This window comes from Balaenoptera musculus, chromosome 15 (genome assembly GCF_009873245.2).
Source record: "Balaenoptera musculus isolate JJ_BM4_2016_0621 chromosome 15, mBalMus1.pri.v3, whole genome shotgun sequence".
Classification (NCBI taxonomy): domain Eukaryota; kingdom Metazoa; phylum Chordata; class Mammalia; order Artiodactyla; family Balaenopteridae; genus Balaenoptera; species Balaenoptera musculus.
The window spans coordinates 28,071,600-28,090,498 of record NC_045799.1 but is presented as its reverse complement, the minus strand read 5'-3'; the positions used below and the strand labels follow the sequence as shown (position 1 = coordinate 28,090,498).

The 18,899-nt window shown below is 49.6% G+C and overlaps 1 protein-coding gene and 1 long non-coding RNA gene across 2 annotated transcripts in view; one reads left to right on the top strand and one right to left on the bottom strand.

The window, feature by feature from the left end:
* LOC118881790 overlaps positions 1–10,370 on the bottom strand; it is a 33,536-nt gene extending 23,166 nt beyond the window's left edge. Inside the window, exon 1 of the long non-coding RNA XR_005016606.1 lies at positions 10,310–10,370. This is a non-coding gene — a long non-coding RNA (uncharacterized LOC118881790). The remainder of the gene's footprint in view (positions 1–10,309) is intronic.
* A 201-nt stretch (positions 10,371–10,571) lies between these two features.
* On the top strand, positions 10,572–17,275 carry SRXN1 (sulfiredoxin 1). The gene is made up of 2 exons (XM_036827015.1): positions 10,572–10,817; positions 14,940–17,275. Exons 1-2 carry the CDS (start codon positions 10,608–10,610, stop codon positions 15,141–15,143), a joined length of 414 nt encoding a protein of 137 aa, XP_036682910.1. The 5' UTR covers positions 10,572–10,607; the 3' UTR covers positions 15,144–17,275.
* The last annotated feature ends 1,624 nt before the right edge of the window (positions 17,276–18,899 follow it).

Genomic DNA, 18,899 nt, shown 5'->3' with positions numbered 1-18,899 from the left:
AGCCCCACCCTCATCAGAGCCTGAACTTGCTGGGGAAGAGGGTGCGAGAATGGGAGGGATAGCCTGATGACCCTCAACTGGGGGATGGGGGACATCAAGAGGCCCAGTCATGGGGCAGGTCCCCATCCTCCTGAGCCTTCTGTTTCCACTCCAGGGAGACCGGAGGGAGGAGCCTCCTCGATGTGTTTCCTATTTATGCCTCTTCTCGAGGGACCCCAGGTTCCAGGGACCGACTGAGCCCCGGACCCGCTGGGGCCTCCGGCCCGCTCCGCTCCACGGGAGGAGCGCTCCCTCCCGGCCACGTCTATGCAACTCTCCCGGGCAGAGAGGCCGGGGCTGCCAGCTGCCCCGCATTGGCCGCCACTACCTCCCCCGCCGCGCTTTTGCATGCCCGGGCGAGGACCGAAGCACACACCTCCACGCTCGCGGACCCTGGCCCCCTCTGCTTTAAGCACACGCCTCTGCCCCATCTCTAGGCGCTCAGCTCCGGGGCAGGAGTCCCGGACTCTCCGACCCTCCCCCTCTCCCCTGAGCCGCAAAGGAGGGTGGAGGGTGGAGGCTGGAGGGGCCCCTGGAGCAGGGGCACTTCTCTAGGGCTTCTCCGCTCCAGGCCCACCCGGGGAAGCGAGGCGGCAGGGATGCGGGAAGGGAGAGGCGTTGCAGAATCAATTACGGAGGGTGTTGATCCTGTAAATAGGAACTTCCGACAGCAATAATTTTCCATGCATGCTAAGCCTTTTGGCCATATTTTGTATGAGCGCTTGGCGCTCTCCCTCCCTCCTCCTCCCCCATCTCCTACCCCAGACCCCCATCCCTTCCTCGCCTCCAGCAGTATTACCTGTAAGGCAATTCAGGGATATTAAAGGGACTTTGGCCACTCACCAGTGCCTCTAGACCTTGTGATGGGGACGGGTTTGGGGTGGGGGGCATCTGAGAGGCAGCCAGATTTTTTTCCACTCCATTTCCCTCCCTGTAGTCTGACCAGCCTGTAGCTGCCACCAGCAGTCACACAGCTCCAGGGGTCCCTTGACATCCACAAGGTCCCGGGCATCCTCAGTCCTAAACAGTCCTCAAATACTGGGGATGCAAACTGAAGGGGTTCAAGACCCAGATTAATAACATAAGGGAATGAAGCAGGTTGCCCTAAGACATTAGGGGATGGTTGTGCCTGTGACTGACAGGAAACAGCGTGTCTCACCTTAAAGAATTGCAATTCAAATTAACTGCACCTGCCAAACAAATACAACCGTGGGTCAGATTTGTCCCTTGACAGCCAGTTTACAACCCCTACATCCTTCCCCACTTCCCCTCTGCTGCTCTGGGTGGGGAGGTTCTGGCCAGCCCTAGTGGTCATACAAGCAGCAAGTGCATGCATGCAAAAAGGTTGACTTTGGCTCAGCAGGCAACATTGTCCCAAAACAATGAGCTGCCCGTAGAGCCTGTGAGCTACCTGTCACCAAAACTGTTCAGGAAGACAGTGGACAACCAGTCCATCCTCCTTGCCAGCTGGCTTGGTGATCTTTCAAAATATGAATTCTGCCCTTGCCTTACTAAAAACTTCCCTGGGGACTACTAGCACCATGCCGCTTAACTCCAACCCCCAGCACAGACTCAGGGGGTGGGGGTAGGGGGCTGTGTGCCTTGAGGGCCCGATGCCAGGCTGGGGGCTTGGGGGTGCAGGATGGAACTCCATCTCCCCTTGGGCCACCTTTCGGTTTTCTTCCTTTTGTAGGCAGTGCACTCAGCTTTTTTTTTTTTTTTTTGGCCACGCAGCAAGGCTTGTAGGATCTTAGTTCCAGACCAGGGATCGAACCCAGGCCCTCAACGGTGAGAGCACAGAGTCCTAACCACTGGACTGCCAGGGAATTCCTTGCACTTTTAGAACCTGTCCATCTTTCCTTTCATACACCTCTGGACAGGCTGGCTGCATCCTGAGCTATATGCCAGGTGTCTCCAGCAATGACAGCAGTGTGGAAATCCCCTACAAAGTTTCCAAAGCAGGTTTGAGGGGCCCAGTCACCTGATGCCTTCCCTAGCCATCCACCCGCAGTTCTCCGTAGCTACACACTGCCCCTAATTGGCTGTTGCATCAATTACATTTGTTTCAGGTCCAGGGAACAGAACCCACTCTAGATCAACATTTTATAAACATCTAATATGTCATCTTGTGACCTTAAAGGGAACCAGCTCTAGCACGAAGCCCACAGCCTAGACAGCAGAGCAGAGATACGAAAGCCCGTGTCCCTGTTACCTGCAGCCCAGAGCACCTCAATTAGCATATCGTCCAGTCTGCTTTTCACAGTCCTCTCAAAGGAAGCCCTCCAGGATGCAGCTCCGGCTCTCCTCTGCCCTGTCTGGCTGCTCCATCCAGCACCTTTGCAGCCTCACCTTCCTATGCCCAAGGAAGGAACCCACTTCCTGTTCCTTCTTCTGTCGTGGTTTGTGCTCCTCAGGGTTCTCTCCCAGACTCCTCTTCTCACTGTGTATTCTCATGAGGCAATCTCATCACACCCATGGCTTCAGTTTTCACCCACATGCAGATGACTCGCAAATTTACATTTGTGATAAATGTAATTTACATTTACATTTTCATTTCTGACCTCCTCTCTGAGCTGCAAATCTGCCTGCAAACCACTGCCACATGCATATCCCAAAAGTACCATAGGCCAGCCCAAGTCTGAAGCCATGATTTGGTTCTCTCCTGCGTCTGTCTCCCCTACCCTTCCATCCAATCCATCAGGTTCTGTTTATTTTTCCTCTTCGTCTTCTCAGTCTCCACCCTAGTCCATAGCTACCATCATCTCTTACCTGGACAACTGGACCAGCCTTCTCACTGGTCTCTCTGGATCCATTCTACCTCCACCACCTCCCTCCCTCTCTCCACAGTGACCACAGGGATCTTTTAAAAAATGCAGATCTGATCATGTCACTCCCATTCTTCTTCCCTGTTTGAATGCTTCAATGACTTCCCACTGTGTGTGGGGGTAGGGGGGAGAGGAACCAGCCTTCAAAGACCTAACTGATCTGACTCTTTCCATCACTCCAGGTGAACCTTCAGCCATGAGCCCCTTTGCTCTTTGAGTTCCAGCCACCTCTGTTTAGCAATTTTGCTCCCTCCTACCACAGGGGCTTTGCATAAGCTGTTCTCACCACCAGTAACATACTCCATTTGCACTACCATTACCACCACTGTTGACTAGTTATTGCCTTTTCATCCTTCATCTCTCAGCTGGATGATCACTTCCCCAAGGACCACATGATCTTGGTTCACAGCACTTACCATCAATACACACTTTCCCTTTAATCAATGTGATTATTTGGTTATTCTCTGTCTCCCCCATTAGATTACAAGCTTCATGAGAAAGGGACTGACAGTGTCTTTTTGCTTATCATTAAATTTCCTGGGTCTAGTGCAGTACCTAGCCAATAGCAGATAACCAGTAATTATTTTTTTAATGAACTACACACATTTAAGTCATAATAACAGTGGCTTATGCTTAAAAAAAAGTCTTTGTCCCTCATAGCCATAGATGATTGGTTCAGATGTGAGCATCTGACTAGAACTTGGAAATTTCCTCTCTCCCTCTCTCTGAGTCATAAGACCTGTAACTTGAGAGCTGTGGCTCAGATTGCTAGCTACTTATCAGCATACATTCTCTCCCTCCTTAGTAAGAGAACTCCATTGTTAGCTGAGCACATTGCCACATTGAATGAAGACTACATATCCCAGCTGCCCTTGCAGCCAGTGGTGGCCATGTGACCAAGTTCTGGTCAATGACATGCAAGGGAAAGTGTTATGTGGAACTTCTGAGACAGCACCCTAAAAAGGAGGGGGGTCATATCCTTTGCCTTTCCATTTCTCCACCTTCTTCCAGGCTGGCACTTCAGCAGCAGTCTTGAACCAGGAGGTGACGCTGAGAATAAACACCTTACTCTAAAATGATGGAGTTGACAGAAAGGACCCGTGCCCCTAGTGACGGTGGAGCAGTCACCCAGCCCTGGACTTCCTACTTCCAGCTTCTCTTTCGTGAGAGGAAACACATTAGGGTGTTTTAAGCCTCTCTTGTCAGGCTTCTCTTACTAAAAGCCAAATATAATCCCTGTTGACAGCCACATTCCTGTTATGTGGAAGTAATCCCTCCGCCAAGCAACAGAAAAAAGTCTCTGAACCCACTTTTCCCTGAGGCCTACCTTCACCCCACAGTCAAGGGCATAACCAAGTGTTCCATTTTCATTAAGCTAATTCACATTGGCTTTCTTCACTTGCAAGCAAGGGTCTGGGCAAATACATTTAGACTAGTCTAGAAGTGCAGACACAGAGAGACCTTCGAGATCTATTATTAATTTAAAATGTAATCAAACAGGTCATATTTATTGAGCACTTACAGTGTGTTGGGCACTGTTCTAAGGACTTTACCTACATCACCTCTTTTCATTCTCTCAACAACTCTACAAATTAGGTGCCATTATCATGGCCATTTTGAAGGTTAAGAAACCAAGGCACAGACAGGTGCCTGGCCCAAGGTCACATGTCTAATAAGATGTGTGTAATTTTAACCCAGGCAAGGTGCAGAACTATTGGGGATGACCCATGAAATTCCCCCTTTGCCTTAGTTTTGGCTCCCCAGTAGCAAAGGCTTGAGTGCAAGTGGTTTATTTGGGAGGTGATTCCAGGAAGCAGGAGTGAGGGGGCAAGAAGAATGAGACAGAGGGTGTGTCAGTGGGGTTGTTGCTGCAGCAATGGGGCTGGGTACTGCTATTCTCTGAGAAGGGTCCAGAAAGGTCCAAATGGTCTGGCATGCTTCTCACAATTTTCCACCTATGACAATGGAAGACTGGCTTTTATTCACCAGCTCCTGTCCCCATCAGCCAACACCTCTGGGAGACTCTCACAGGGATGGAAAATATGGAAGACACTGCAAGCTTGAGCTGGGAAGCCAGTGGTGCTAGGTGAGTCTGGGTTTGCACGGACCTTCCCACCACAACTTCAGTTGAAATCAAAGGTGGGCCAAGGGGCTGTGCCACTGACACCCAGGTCTTTGCTCTGCTATTTCCTCATTGACAAAGCTCCCATTTGTTCAGACATCCACCCATCACTTAACCCATCCGGGGCCTCAAAGGAGGCTGACCCCAGGGGTGTGGCTGATTGGTCTCCTCCAAGCCAATCACAGTCATCCCAGTGGGAGACAGGTTCCAGCACCCATACTTAAGCAGCTCGGAACATGGTATGTTCCTGGAGAATATTATTAATCCCGGGTAGTCATGTGATTCGAGCTAGCTCAATCAGACCAAAGAGAAAAGCTTTAATTCCATCTCGCTATGGGAGAGGGTCTCTCTCTCTTCTCCTGGATGTGAACTACTATAGCCTGAATGTTTATGTCCCCCTAAAATTCATAGGTTGAAGACTAACACCCAACGTGATGGCATTTGGAGGTGGGACTTTGGGGAGGTGATTAGGTCATAAGGATGGAGCTCTCATGAATAGGATCAGTGCCCTTATAAGAAGAGACCCCAGAGAGCTCTCTCACCCCTTCCACCGTGTGAGAACACAGCAAGAAGATGGCCATCTATGAACCATGAAGTGGGCTCTCTCCAGATACCAAATCTGCCAGCACCTTGATCTCAGACTTCCAGCCTGTAGAATTGTGATAAATAAATGTCTGTTGTTTAAGCCAGCCAGTCTAAAGTAGTTTGTTATAGCAGCCTGAGCTGACTGACAGGAACAAAGAAGGAGGCTGCCCCAGTTGGCACTGGCAGTCATCTTGTGACTATGAGGAGAAGCAGTTAAAGTGTGAAGCCACCTCAAGGCCCCAAGGAGATGCTCAGCAGGTACCAAAGCTGCAGAAGAAAAAGGCAAACTTTCTGCATAAAATAAGAACAGGAACTTAGTGATTGGTAGAGGGGACAAAGAGGAGATGGAGGAGAAACCAGAAAGTAAGAATGGGACCAAGCAACATGGCAGAATTCTGTAAGCCAAGCCGTAGAAATGGACAAGAGCATTTTAGGGGTAGAGAAATATAAGCTTTAATGTTCCTTTTGTGGCACAGAAATCCTTTCCTCTTTCCAAACACTCAGGAAAGTCCTCTGCATACCTGATTACCTGATGTATAAGATTCTTTGTCAAAAATGAAAGGGAAGGGGAAGAGTAGGGAGCCCAGGAGCAGGACGGGGAGAGCAGGTAACTAGGGGCTTTGGTTGCAAACCACAAACATGGACTCTGGCTGGTTTGGACAGAAAAGGCATTTATCGATGTCCTGCCCCTTATTCCCTTGGGCCACCTCTGAAGCAGGAATCTTCCTCCAGGTCCTCAGGTGCTTGCTCAGTCCGAGTATAGAGCAGCCCATAAATGGCAATGGCTTAACATCCTGAGGCCACCCTCAACCAGTGAGGGACAGGAGTCAGTGGATAAAAATACACAGCCCCCCCTGGCGGTCAGAGGGATGATTCTGATGCATGATGCTTCCTCTCAGAGTCTCTAGCAAGAGTAAGCCCCACTTAACCACCATGTTAACCTGCTCATCAGAATCCCCTGTATTGGCATTTCTCCCTTCCCCAGTCCTTCCTGGGATCACCTCCTACAGCAGACTGTCTTCCAAAGATGGTCACAACAATATCTCCCTGGTGGAAACAAGCTCTTTTAGAACCGTGCTACTCCCCCCATCAAGAGATGGAATCTCTGTACCTTCCCTTGAGCCTGGTGGGGGGGAGCGGTGATGTTGTGACAGCTCCCACAAACAGAATGCCACAGAAATGATGCCAATATGTCTTCCAAGACTAGACTGGAAAAGGCCATGAAGCTTCTGCCAGGTTCTCTTGTGACACTCATTCTTGGAAGCCAGCTGCCATGCTATGAGCAAGCCCAGGGCACATGGAGAGGCCCCGTGGAGGTGTTCTGGCTGATAGGCAGGATGGTCCAATGCATGAGTAAGTGAAGTCACCTCCAGATGATTCCAGCCCCAGCCATCAAGTCACCCCCAGCTACTGAGTCACCTCCCAGCTGATGGCCCAGACATTTCAGAGAAGAGACAACCAGTTCCCACTGTGCCCTGTCTGAATAACTGACCCACAGAATCTGTGAGGATAATAAAATGGTTGTTTTATGTCACTACATTTTGGATCAGTTTATGTTACAGTGATAATAACTAGAGCAGCTCCCAAATATAACTACCTGCACACAAGTCCTAGTCTCAGGGTCTACTTTTAGGAGAATCCAAACTAAAACAAAAGGATATTGTGTAGATCCCAGAATTTCTCCAGCTTCCAGTCCCAGGCTTACATTAGCCCCAGTGGAAGGGACCTCATCTTAATCCCAACACGAGGCTTAGGTCTCCATCTCATTGGTTTACGGACAAATGGGCCGATATAATAGAACTGCTGATTGGGCAGGTCCTCTTTCCCTTCAATTCTCCCCCTCCATGGGGTCTGCCCAAGAACCATACGGGAAAACTAGGTTGTAGCACCAGGCCTTGCCAGTTCTGTTCAGGGATCAGAGGCCATGAACTTCAGGGCAGGGTAAACCCTCTTGAGCACAGAGGTGAATGCCAATTAAGCTAAGCCAATCAGGGTAATTCCACTCCCCTTGCCAGCGATTGGTTTAGGCATGGAAATGTGATATAATCTTGCCAATGAGACATGAGGAAAAGGCTCCTGGGCAGGGGGGTGGGGAGGTAGGGGATGGTTACTAAAGCTTTCTTCACTCTTAAAAAGAGGCACAAAGGGATGTCGATGTCCTAACTTCCACCTTTGAAAGCTGTTGTATGTGATGCTTGGAGCTACAGCTACCATCTTGGGACCATGAGGGGCAAGGCTGAGTATGAAATCCAGAATATGGAGGATGATGGTACAAAAAGCTGGAAAGAACCTGACATTGTTCAACTACCTCTTCGCCAATCTTGGATATGTCTACCTCCAGGCATCTTAATTATGTGAAAATACAAGTCTTCTTAATGCTTAAGCCATTTTGAGTTGAATCATAGGTCTCCCAACATACAGAATTTGTTGCCAGGAGTGGGGGTCTCACTGGGCATACCATGATGAGAGATTCAGGACAAATCTCCATTTTTCCATCCCAGAAGCTGCTCCCCCTGCCTCTTCTTACTTTCTGAAATTAGGAAGTGGTTCTAAGAGGGACAATTTCCCTCTTGATGAAATTCTCTAATTCTCAATAATTCTGGGACTGAGGTGTGGGTCTTAGCTCTACATCCTGAAACAAAGTATGGTTTAGATGCTCAGAGGGGTTATACTGTGGAACTGCAGAAAGAGAAAGGTTCAAGTCAAATTCATAATGGCCTCAGCATTCCAAGGTTTGCAAGAGATTAAAAACCCAACATGAATGATCTTCAACAGCAAAATGGGGTATTGCACAATTCACAGAGCACTTATTATGTGCTTCTTCCCAAATCACACTCAACAACTTTGAGTGATGGGCAGCATTACCCCATTTTGCAGAGGCTTCAGAAAGTGTCTGCAACTGGCCAGTACAACAGCCACCCAGCCCGCCCCCAGGGATAACTTCTCTGGTTTTTCTCCAGCTGAGAAGGCGAGTATGCATTCCCCATGCATGTGACAACCAGGGTGAGAAGAACCACCAAACCAGACTTGCCTGTCTTCAGCCAGGTCTGGGGCTGTGCCACCTCCCCGCTTTTCCTCAAGCTGTTTAGCTGGAATATCCCTCCTATCTACCTTTTATTCAGCACGTTTTATATGCCAGGTACCTTTCTAAACACTTTATGTGTTATTCTCATTTACTCTCCCTGGCAATTGAGAGAAGAAATCGAGGCACAAAGAAGTTGAGTACCCCACCACACACACACACACACACACACACACACACACACGTCACACAGCTAGTTGGTGCTGCAGCCAGGATTTAAATCCATGCCATTCAAGTGATTCCAGATCCTACCCTAAACCATCACCTGCTTCTTCCCTCTCATTCTTCAGGACCAAGCCATTTTCCAGTGTGAATACCACCCCTCCAGGGAACATTTCCTGGTGCTCTCAGTCAACACGCGGCCTCTTCTTCAGCACTCTGGGTGTCTGTAATGAAACCAGTCACCTTCCTTTTTTTTTTTTTTTTTGGCCTCACCGCGCAGCATGTAGGATCTTAGTTCCCTGACCAGGGATCGAACCCACGCCCCTTGCATTGGAACTGCAGAGTCTTAACCACTGGAAGGCCAGGGAAGTACCCCAGTCACCTTCCTTGATTACCACTATGTAAGCACTGATTTACCCCCAACCCTCTCCTCTATCAGCCATTATCTCTGAGTGTCCTCACAATCTCCTCACAACCATTTTACAGAAGGCTGATGCTCAGAGAGGTTAAGGAACTTGCCTGAGACCACACAGCTAGTGAGTGGCCAGATGGGATCTGAACCCAGGTCAATCTGTGCCAAAGCCGTAATGTTGCCATAGATGCTGATAAATACCTGAGATTTAAACCAGGAGCCTACCTCCCTCTGGCTCCAGAGGACACTGGGTGCTGAACCCGGGCTCAAGGAGATGGAGAGTTTTAAACAGAAGAGTGGGGGTGGTAGTCAGCATGTTTGGACCTAAGTCATCACCACCACCCCTTGCAGCTTTGGTGTCCTCATCTGTAAGCAGGTGTTTAGTGGCCTGGGACTCTGAGCTCAGATAATCTGACTTTCATTTTCAGCGGCCCTATCTTGGACAAGTGCTTCAACAATCACACCTACTTCCTAGTGGCGCTGTGAGGATGCAACGAGACTATTATTGTGGAACTCCAGGGCAGTGCCCACACACTGTCAACATGATTCCAAAAGGCTCCTTGTTACAGTTACTTTTGCTGAACAGAGGCAACCAGCGGTGGGTAGAGAGAGGGAGCACTCTGGAGCCTGACTGCCTGGATTTGAACCCTGGTTCAGCCACTTACTAGCTCCATGACCTTGGGCAAATCACTTAAAAAAAAAAAAAAAAAAAAAACCTCACTGTGCCTCAGTTTCCTCATCTGTAAAATGGGAATAATAATCATACCTAGCTTGAAGGGTTGTTTTGAGGTTTAAATAAGTTAATGTACATGCAAAGTGTTTAGAACAGTGCCTGACACAGCACCAGATTCAGCAGATTCGTAGTATTTCGAATGTCATTGGTATTATTATCACCTCCACGACTATTACCACTAGGGATCCAAAGGCTGGGCAGCCAAGAGCCAGGTTTTGCCGACTCACCCTCGCTGGGCAGGTCCAGCCCCCTCCAACCCGTGTCCCCGCCCCCCCCCACCCGTGACCCTGAGTCAACCCCGAACTGTGCGCCACCCGTGCCCCTCCCGCCCCACGACCTGCAGACTCACCCTGAGTCAGCCTCCCCGGGCGCTTCCACTCCCGGGACGCCGCGCGGCAGAGGGGAGGCGGCGAGGCGCCCCCCAGCGGAGAGCCGGAGCTCCGCACGCGTCCCGCAACGCCCGGAGAACCGAGCGAAGGTCCCGCAGGGGCGCTCGGGGGTGGGCCAGACCACTGTGGGGCAGGGGAGAGAGGCTCTGTGCGGCTGCGCCCCCCGCCGCCCGCGCGGAATGGTACGGCCCGACCGGTGTTAAAGACCTGAGAGGAGACGGCGCGTCGCGAGACCGCGCAGGCGGCGGCGGCTGCGCGATGGGTTTTCGCGCGGGAGGAGCTCTGGGCAGAGCCGGAGCTGGCCGGGGGGCGCCCGAGGGAGCTGGGCAGAGCGGCGGCGCGCAGGGCGGCAGCATCCACTCGGGCTGTATCACCGCGGTGCACAACGTGCCTCTCAGCGTGCTCATCCGGCCGCTGCCGTCTGTGCTGGACCCAGCCAAGGTGCAGAGCCTCGTGGACACGATTCGGGTGAGGCCCCGGGGAAGCCGGCCGCTGGGAGGGCTTCGAAGGAGGGAGGTCGCGCTGGACGCGAGACGGGACTGGTTCAGTCTCAGCCGGAGCATGGCATTTGCTGTGTGACCTTGAGCAAGTGGCTGGGCCTCTCTGGGCCTCGATTTAGTCATTGAGCAAGGAGATTGGAGGAGATGATTAAAATAACGATCCTGACTCCTATATAGTACTTGAAGTGGCCAGGAGCTGTTTTAAGTGCCTGAGCTTCTTCATGCCAACCCTACGAGGTAGATACCACTACTGTTCCTCTTACAGACGAGGAAATGAGACACAAGAGGATTCAAGCAACCTGTCCAAGGTCAGGCACTTTAGAAAGTGGCACAGCCTGTCCCCAGTGCCCAGATGCATGGCCACCACCTTATCCTGAGATAACCTATGTGGTCACTTCAGGCAGTGGCAGTGGGATTGGGGGTGTCCTGTCTGCTGGGAGGGCCTTGTTTGAACTGGAAATGGGGGAGGACGGAGTCAGCCGCATCACAGAGAGGGTGCTCAAGAAGGCTGGGGTGATCCTGGCAGAAAATTTGGGGGAAGGAGGGGACATGTGTGTCAGGTTAGGCCTGCATGGCATCTTGTCCCCCTCCCCCAGACCCTTGGAAGGTGGCCATGTGTGACCTACCAAACACCTCTACTGCTAGCCCGATTGTCTTTCAGTCCTAGAGTTTACACTGCTGTTCCCACTGCCTGGAACTGCTTGCCAGGTAGCCACAGGGCTTGCTGCCTCGTTTGGGCCAGGTGCCCACCTCCCATCAGCCCAGGCCTCTATAGCTCTCCCCCTAACCTGAGGTATTTCTCCTTGAAGCACTTATGTCCACCTGAGTTATGTTACACATTTGTTTGTGTTTTATTGTCTCTCCTCCGCCTCTCATGTGAACTCCACAGGAGCAGGGATTTTGTCCTGTCTTGACTGTTTCCATAACACTAGCACGGTGCCTGGCTGTTTGTGATGGATCTGGCCAGGGATGCACTCTCCCACCCTGGGCCTTTGCACAAGCTTTTCCCCTGCCAGTAAAACTCTTTCATCTCTTTACTGTTTCTAACTCCTTCTTGCTCTTTCTGTCAGTGTCTGTGTCTTCCCTGACAGCCCCTGCTGGGTTAGGGGCCTCCTGTGGGCCCCCAGCCACCTGCACGCCCACCAGCATACCTCTGATCCTACTGGCTTGTAATGGCCTCAGACACCTGTCTTCCAAGCCAGGACGATATGCTCTGTGAGGCAAAAACCAGGCCTCTCTTTGGTTACCATATGTATTAGTTTTCAATGGCTACTGTAACGAACACCAGAAACTTAGTGGCTTAAAACAAAGACAGATTTTATTATTTTATAGTTCTATAGTTCAGAAGTCCAAAATGGGTCTCGCTAGGCTAAAATCAAGGTATCAGCGGGGCTGCATTCTTTTCTGGAGGCTCTAGGGGAGAATCCATTTCCTTGTCTTTCCCAGCTTCTAGAGGCCACCCACATTTTTGGTTCATGACCTCTCTCCTCCGTCTTCAAAGCCAGCAACATCAGACCTCCTCTTGTTCCTCTGTCTTCCACGTTTAAGGTCTCTGGTGATTACATTTGGTCTGTCTGGATAACCCAGGATAATCTCCCCATCTCAAGATCCTTGACTTAATTCCATCTGCAAAGCTCCTATGCCATGTGAGTAACATATTCACAGGCCCAGGGATTAGGACATGGACATCTTTGGGGGCCATTATTCTGCCCACCCATCGTCACACCCCTGGTGCCCAGCACAAGGCCTGCCTGGCACAGCTGCCTCTCTTTGCTGCTCCACTGCCGGGCAAGCTGTGCTCCGCGCCTCACTTGCATCAGCTCCCTGACTTCATCAGCAGCCTGTAGGGTGTCTGTTCCCAGTTTGCAGATGAGGAACAATGCCCAGTGTCAAGGCCACTTGCTTACCACCCCTGCCCACACTTCCCCCACCCCCCGCCCCACTGCTCTGTGTAGGAGCTGAGATTCAAATTCAGGTGTGCCTGGTTCAAGAGCCCCAGCTTATAACTGCTGGGTCTTTACTGCTTACTAATCATTTCTAGGATAAATGGAATAATGAATCCATCAAAGCAGCCCAATAAGAGACCACCCGAGAGCCAGTGGTGGGAGGTCTTCTAGCAGCTCACACTTGATTCGGTCTCCCCTCTACCCCATCCCTCCCTGCCCCAGGCTTTCCCTATGTAGAGGACTACCCATTCTCCGTCTAGATGCTCAGGCCCGTAACAGGAAGTCAACTTATATTCTCCTCTTTCTCTTCTCCTCACATTCACCCCTCCCCTGGGATCTTCCCCCTAAACATGTCCCAAACCTGTCTACCTCTCCCTGACCCCTCCATGCCCTCACCCAGGACAGCCACTTCTGGTGAATACCTGCTGAGGCCTCGCCTCTATCTTCCCTGCTTTTGCCTTTGTCCACTCATCAAGCCTGCTTGCCCAGGACAACTTTCTAGAATGTTCTTCAGATCATGTCACCCTCCCCTGTTTAAAACACTCCAGGGCCTAAGAGGTATAAACTTTCAGTTATAAAGTAAATGAGTCATGGGTATGAAATGTACAGTGTGGGGAATATAGTCAATAACTATGTAGTATCTTTGTATAGTGACAGGATTAGCTTGACTTAATCATGGTGATTGTTTTGAAATGTTTAGAAATATCCAATCACTGTGTTGTGTACCAGGAACTAACATAATATTGTAGGTCAATTATATTTCAAAGACAAATAAACAAACTCTTAGGAAAAGAGACCAGCTTTGTGATTGACTGGGGTGGAAGGTGGGTAAGGAGAGGGAGAAGTGTATGAAGGTGGTCAAAAGGTACTAACTTCTGTTATAAGATAAATAAGTATTAGGGATGTAATGTACAACATGATAAACATAATGAACACCGCTGTACATTATATATGAAAGTTGTTGAGAGAGTAAAATCCTAAGCGTTTTCATCACAAGGAAAACATTTTTTTTCCATTTCTTTAATTTTGTATCTATGTGAGATGACAGGTGTTCACTAAACTTACTGTAGTCATCACTTCATGATGTTTGTAAGTCACATCATTATGTTGTACACCTGAAGCTTATACAGTGCTGTATGTCGATTATATCTCAATAAAACTAGAAGAAAAAAATAAGATAAATAAAACGCTCCAGGGCCTACCCCCTGCTACCTTTCTGACCTCTTCTACTTCTCAATCCCCCGAGTCCCTCTGATCACACTGGCCTCCTTGCCATGCCTGCAATACAGTGAGCTTGTTCTGGCCTCAGACCTTTTGCATTTGCTGTTCGCTCTGCCTGGAATGCCCTTCCCACGGGTAATACACAGTGTGTATTACTGAGCACGTTCCATGTGCCAAGTGTTGTTTGAAGCAGTTTATGTCTATTAACTCACTAAACCCAACAGTTCTATGAGGTGGGTGTGTCATCTTTATCCCCGTTTGATAGATCGGGCAACTGAGGCACAAATATGAATTGCCAAAGGTCACAGAGCAATTAAGTGGCAGACCTGAGATTTGAACCTGGCAGTCAGGCTCTTTCTTTAAATGACTCCACCTCTCTATCTTCCCTAGGGGACTTCTCTGTGTTCAGGTCTCTGCTCCACTGTCACCTCTGAGAGGCCTTGTGGACCCCCATCCCTGTCACGTCAACCTGTGTTATTGTCTTCATAGCATTTATCACTCTAACATTCACTTCTCCATTCCATCTGCCCCACTAGACCAAAGTCCCATGAAGGCAGGGGCTGTGTCTGTACCTTATTCCCAGAGTCTAGAACAGTGACAGATAATATACATGTGGTCTGATAAATGGTTAACAACCTGGATGGGGGAGCTCTGATTTGTAGCATCTGCCCATTTCCCTGGTGTAAATACTCTCACCGTGGTTGATTTTCATGCTACCAAGGTGATGTCAACCAACTCACAGTTGCCTCTACCAAGGTGATGTCAACCAACTCACAGTTGCCTCTGTGTAACAGTTGCCTCTCACAAGCCAGCACGAGCCAGTGTGAGCACCTAGAGGAGCTCAGCCCAGGTTAATAAAGTCTGCTTTGCAAACTGTCCAGCACTGTGCCACGCTCATTCACCTTGCGCCCTCTTCTCTCCAGGAGGATCCAGACAGCGTGCCCCCCATCGACGTCCTCTGGATCAAAGGGGCTCAGGGTGGTGACTACTTCTACTCCTTTGGGGGCTGCCACCGCTATGCAGCCTACCAGCAGCTGCAGCGAGAGACCATCCCTGCCAAGCTTGTCCAGTCCACCCTCTCGGACCTAAGGGTGTACCTGGGCGCTTCCACGCCGGACTTGCAGTAACAGCCTCCTTGGCACCTACCACCACTGCCACGAACCCAGAAGACACACCTGGCCTCCAGTGGGCTGAGCCATGCAAAGGTGTAGCAGGAGTGCATTCTCTTTGTGCCTGGGGGGGCAGGTCTAACTTGAAGCACCCTCTTTCTTAGCTGTAAGACCTTGGACTCATGACTGAACAGTGTGGGAGCCCCACTTCCCACCTCGGGGAAAATGGGTCGTGTGTTTGCTCTTGAGGGATTATTGAGAGGGTGAAATGAGAAAGGAGATGGGTTTGGAGAGCCACATGCTGCTGGCTCCAGATTCCCAAGGACAAGGATCCTTTTGCATTTCTGTCTCTATATATCATATCATGTGAATACATTCATCTGCAAGTAAAGGAAAGCCTAGGTTCCAGTGGCTTAAACAAAGAGAAGTTTGTTTTTCCACATAGCATGAATTCTGGAGACAGTCGGCTAATGGTATTCGTTTAACAACTCAGCAAGGTTATGGCACACGTCTCTGTGATCCTTTCGGCCTTTCCCACATTGCATGTCACTTCATGGTCACAAGATGGCTGCTGTACCTCCAGCAATCATGACTGTGTTCAAGGAAGAACGGAGTTGGGGAGGAGGAAGGGCCCAGCCAGCTGGACCTGTCAACTTCTATCATAAATTCAGGCCTTTTTCAGAGGTCTGTTTCCTGCTCTCTTCCCCTGTGTATTTCTACTTAGGTCTCCTTGGCCCAAACCAGGTACAGTTGCCACCCCTAGCTGCAAAGAAAGCTAAGACGGCAGGAACACAGTTGTCACAGTTTAGTAAATCAATCATATCACATCTCCTAGAACTGGCACTCTGCCTCCTAAGTAATATTGGAATCCCATTACCAAGAGAGAAGTGAGGAATTGTGTATCAGTTAGCCGTTGCTGTGCAACAAACCATTCCAGAACTTGGCAGCTAAAAGCAAGTTGTTTATTTGCCTAAAATTCTTTGGTTTGGCAATTTGGGCTGGGCTCATCTGGGCAGTTCTGCTGATCTTGCTTAGGGTCACTCATGGGGTTGTATGCAATCAGCTGTCACCCTAGATGGGGCTAGATGGTCTCGGATAGCCTGACTCACTTGTCTGGCAGTAGGTAGGCTATTGGCTGGGTGACTTGGTTCTCCTCCATGTGTCCTCTCTAGCAGGTTAGTTCAGGCTTATTTTCATGATATCATCAGGGCTCAAAGAGAGAGGGAGAGGGAGGGAGGTGTGTGTGTGGAGGGAGGGGAAGAGGAAGGGGGAGAGAGAGGAGAAGCTCCAAGGCTTTTTTGAGTTTTAGGTCAGAATTGGTACAACGTCACTTCTGCTAAGTCCTTCTGGTCAGAGCAAATCAAAAGTTTGGCTTAGATTCAAGGGCTGGGGAAACAGACTAAACCTCTTAGAGAAACTACACAGGATTCGTGGCATTTTTTTCCACCTATCACAGATGACTTTGGATAAGCAAATAACAGTGTTTCTTTCTCACTGTTCTCTGTCTTGTACAGAGCCTTGCTCTGTCCAGGCTGAGGTCACTAAGACACTAGACACTGTCCTGGCCCTGCAGAGGGAAGGAAGTGATGGGGCAGTGGGTGGTCTCTCCCAGGGCTGGGCCCACTCTAGGAGGGGCATCTCTCATCATCTGTACTGGTGGGTTAGGGGGAATGGGTAGGCCAGGTGGGACATTCCAAAGGGACTAATGAAATCCTAGAGTCCTGGGGGGAAGGGAAGAGATAGAGGAAGGGTGCAGAGTGAGGCGGGCCTTGCTCTCACTGCCCTGCTAAGGGAACTAGGTCACTTGCTGTTTTCAAGCTTCAGTTTCTCCTGCTCAGTAATGAAGATAACAGCTTTCCCACCCATTCTCTGTCCCAGGGAAAGATGACTGAGGTGACCAATGGAATTTAAAAGGTATGTAGTCATAAATGCAGTGTGATATCCTGGATTGGATCTTGGAAAAACAACAAAAGGACCTTAATGGAAAAACTGGAAATCTGAATGAGGTCTGGATTTTAGATAATTTTACGAAAGTTGACATTGGGGTAGTCTGGGTGCAGAGTATATGGGAACTCTCTGTACTATATTTGCAACTTTTCTGTAAATTGAAAATCATTCCCAAATAAAAGTTTATTTAATAAAAAGAGGCATAATTGCTTTAGACCAATGGTTCAGGTTCTCAAACGGGTTTGCTAAGCACAGATGGCTGGACCACACCCCCAGAGTTGCTGATTCAGAAGGTCTGGGGTGGAGCCTGAGAATTTGCTTTCCTTCCAAATTCCCAGGTGATGCTCATGCTGCTGTTCAGGGACCACAAGGTGAGAACCACTGATCTAGAGGGCATCAATTATTTTCAGATATGGTGACAGCCCCTTCACCTCCAATGGAGAGGAAAGAGCTGAGTCCCAGGAGATCCATGTTCTGGAACCAGCTTGTGCACCAATTCCATATGAAATTGGACAGGCCCTTCCCTGGTGCTTTTTCCAAGCTGTCTAATGGACTTTACCCCTGAGGTTTGTAGTGAGGGTGAGGAAGCTGAGGGCATGCTTTGTAAGCCGCTGTCAGGTGCCACTGTTTCATGTAAGACACCTGCACCCACTGAGGTAGAGTAGCACAGTGGTTACCCCTCCTTGAAAGGACTTTCCCTTCATACAGATAAGGCCCAAGCAGGCAGCGCTAGGCATACTGCTAGGCACTGGGAGGAGGCTGCAGAACAGACTTGGAGCGGGAGGGATTGTCGTTCTTAAGGAAGAGGAGCTGGGTTTTGAAGGGTGAAACCTGCTGGTTGCTCTCCGTGGAGGCTGAGCGCTGCACTTCCCACTTAGGCCAGCAGGTGGCGCTGCTTTCTGGCCTGCCCGAGCTAGGCTGGGCCTCCAGCCGGCAGAGCAACTGCTGTGGGAAGGGGATGGATGGAGGGTGTCTGGCTGTGAGGGATGCCCATCAGCGGCCCAGAGAAGCCAAGGGTTCAGGTAGGAGAAGGAGACCTGGCTGGGAGTTTGGAGTTTCAGGTTTACTTACCTGCCCAATCTTGCTCTGTGGCCTTGTACACATCATGGCCTCTCCAGGCCTGTCTTAGGAGACTCGGGTCTCTACACTGGGTGTGCTGTGCCAAATTGTCTCAAGCTCAGCAAAGGCGGCACCTTCTCCAAGAAGCTTCCAGATCCTCCAGGCTGAGCTACATGCCTCTTCTGGGGTCCCCCTGATCCAAAAGTGTGTCCCCTCCCAAAACAAACTACTGCCCCAGGGAACTTGGGTCCAGTGAAAGGCAGTGTGTAGGGACCCCTTATTTCCCTTACTGCCCTGGGACCAACCCTTTCACCATGGTAGGCTTTTTTAATGTTTCATTTTCGCAAGTTATATGTGCATATATTCACCTTTTAAACATTAAGATAGCAAAATGCTAAATAATTATTAACAAAATAAAATATGAGAAGCAAGCAGAAGCCCTGTTAAGCCCTGTATATTCACACCTGTAAATTTATTCATTCTTTTAATTTAAGTAAGGTCTTTGTACGCAATTCTCAATTCTCTAAGAGATGACAACAGATTTTGTTTTTCTACTGTCATGTGAGAACATTAGGCCCCAGCAATGTGTCATTGTGAGGAAATAAAAGTGCTGCAGCAAAAAAAAAAAAAAAAAAAAAAAATGCACCATGAGTCCTAGTGCCTCCCTACTCTTGGCAATTATCTTCATGAATTTGGCGTATACCCTTCCAGACCTTTTTCTAACTTATTAGTTATGTGTGTGTGCGTATAAGTAAGGAAATGTTTTCT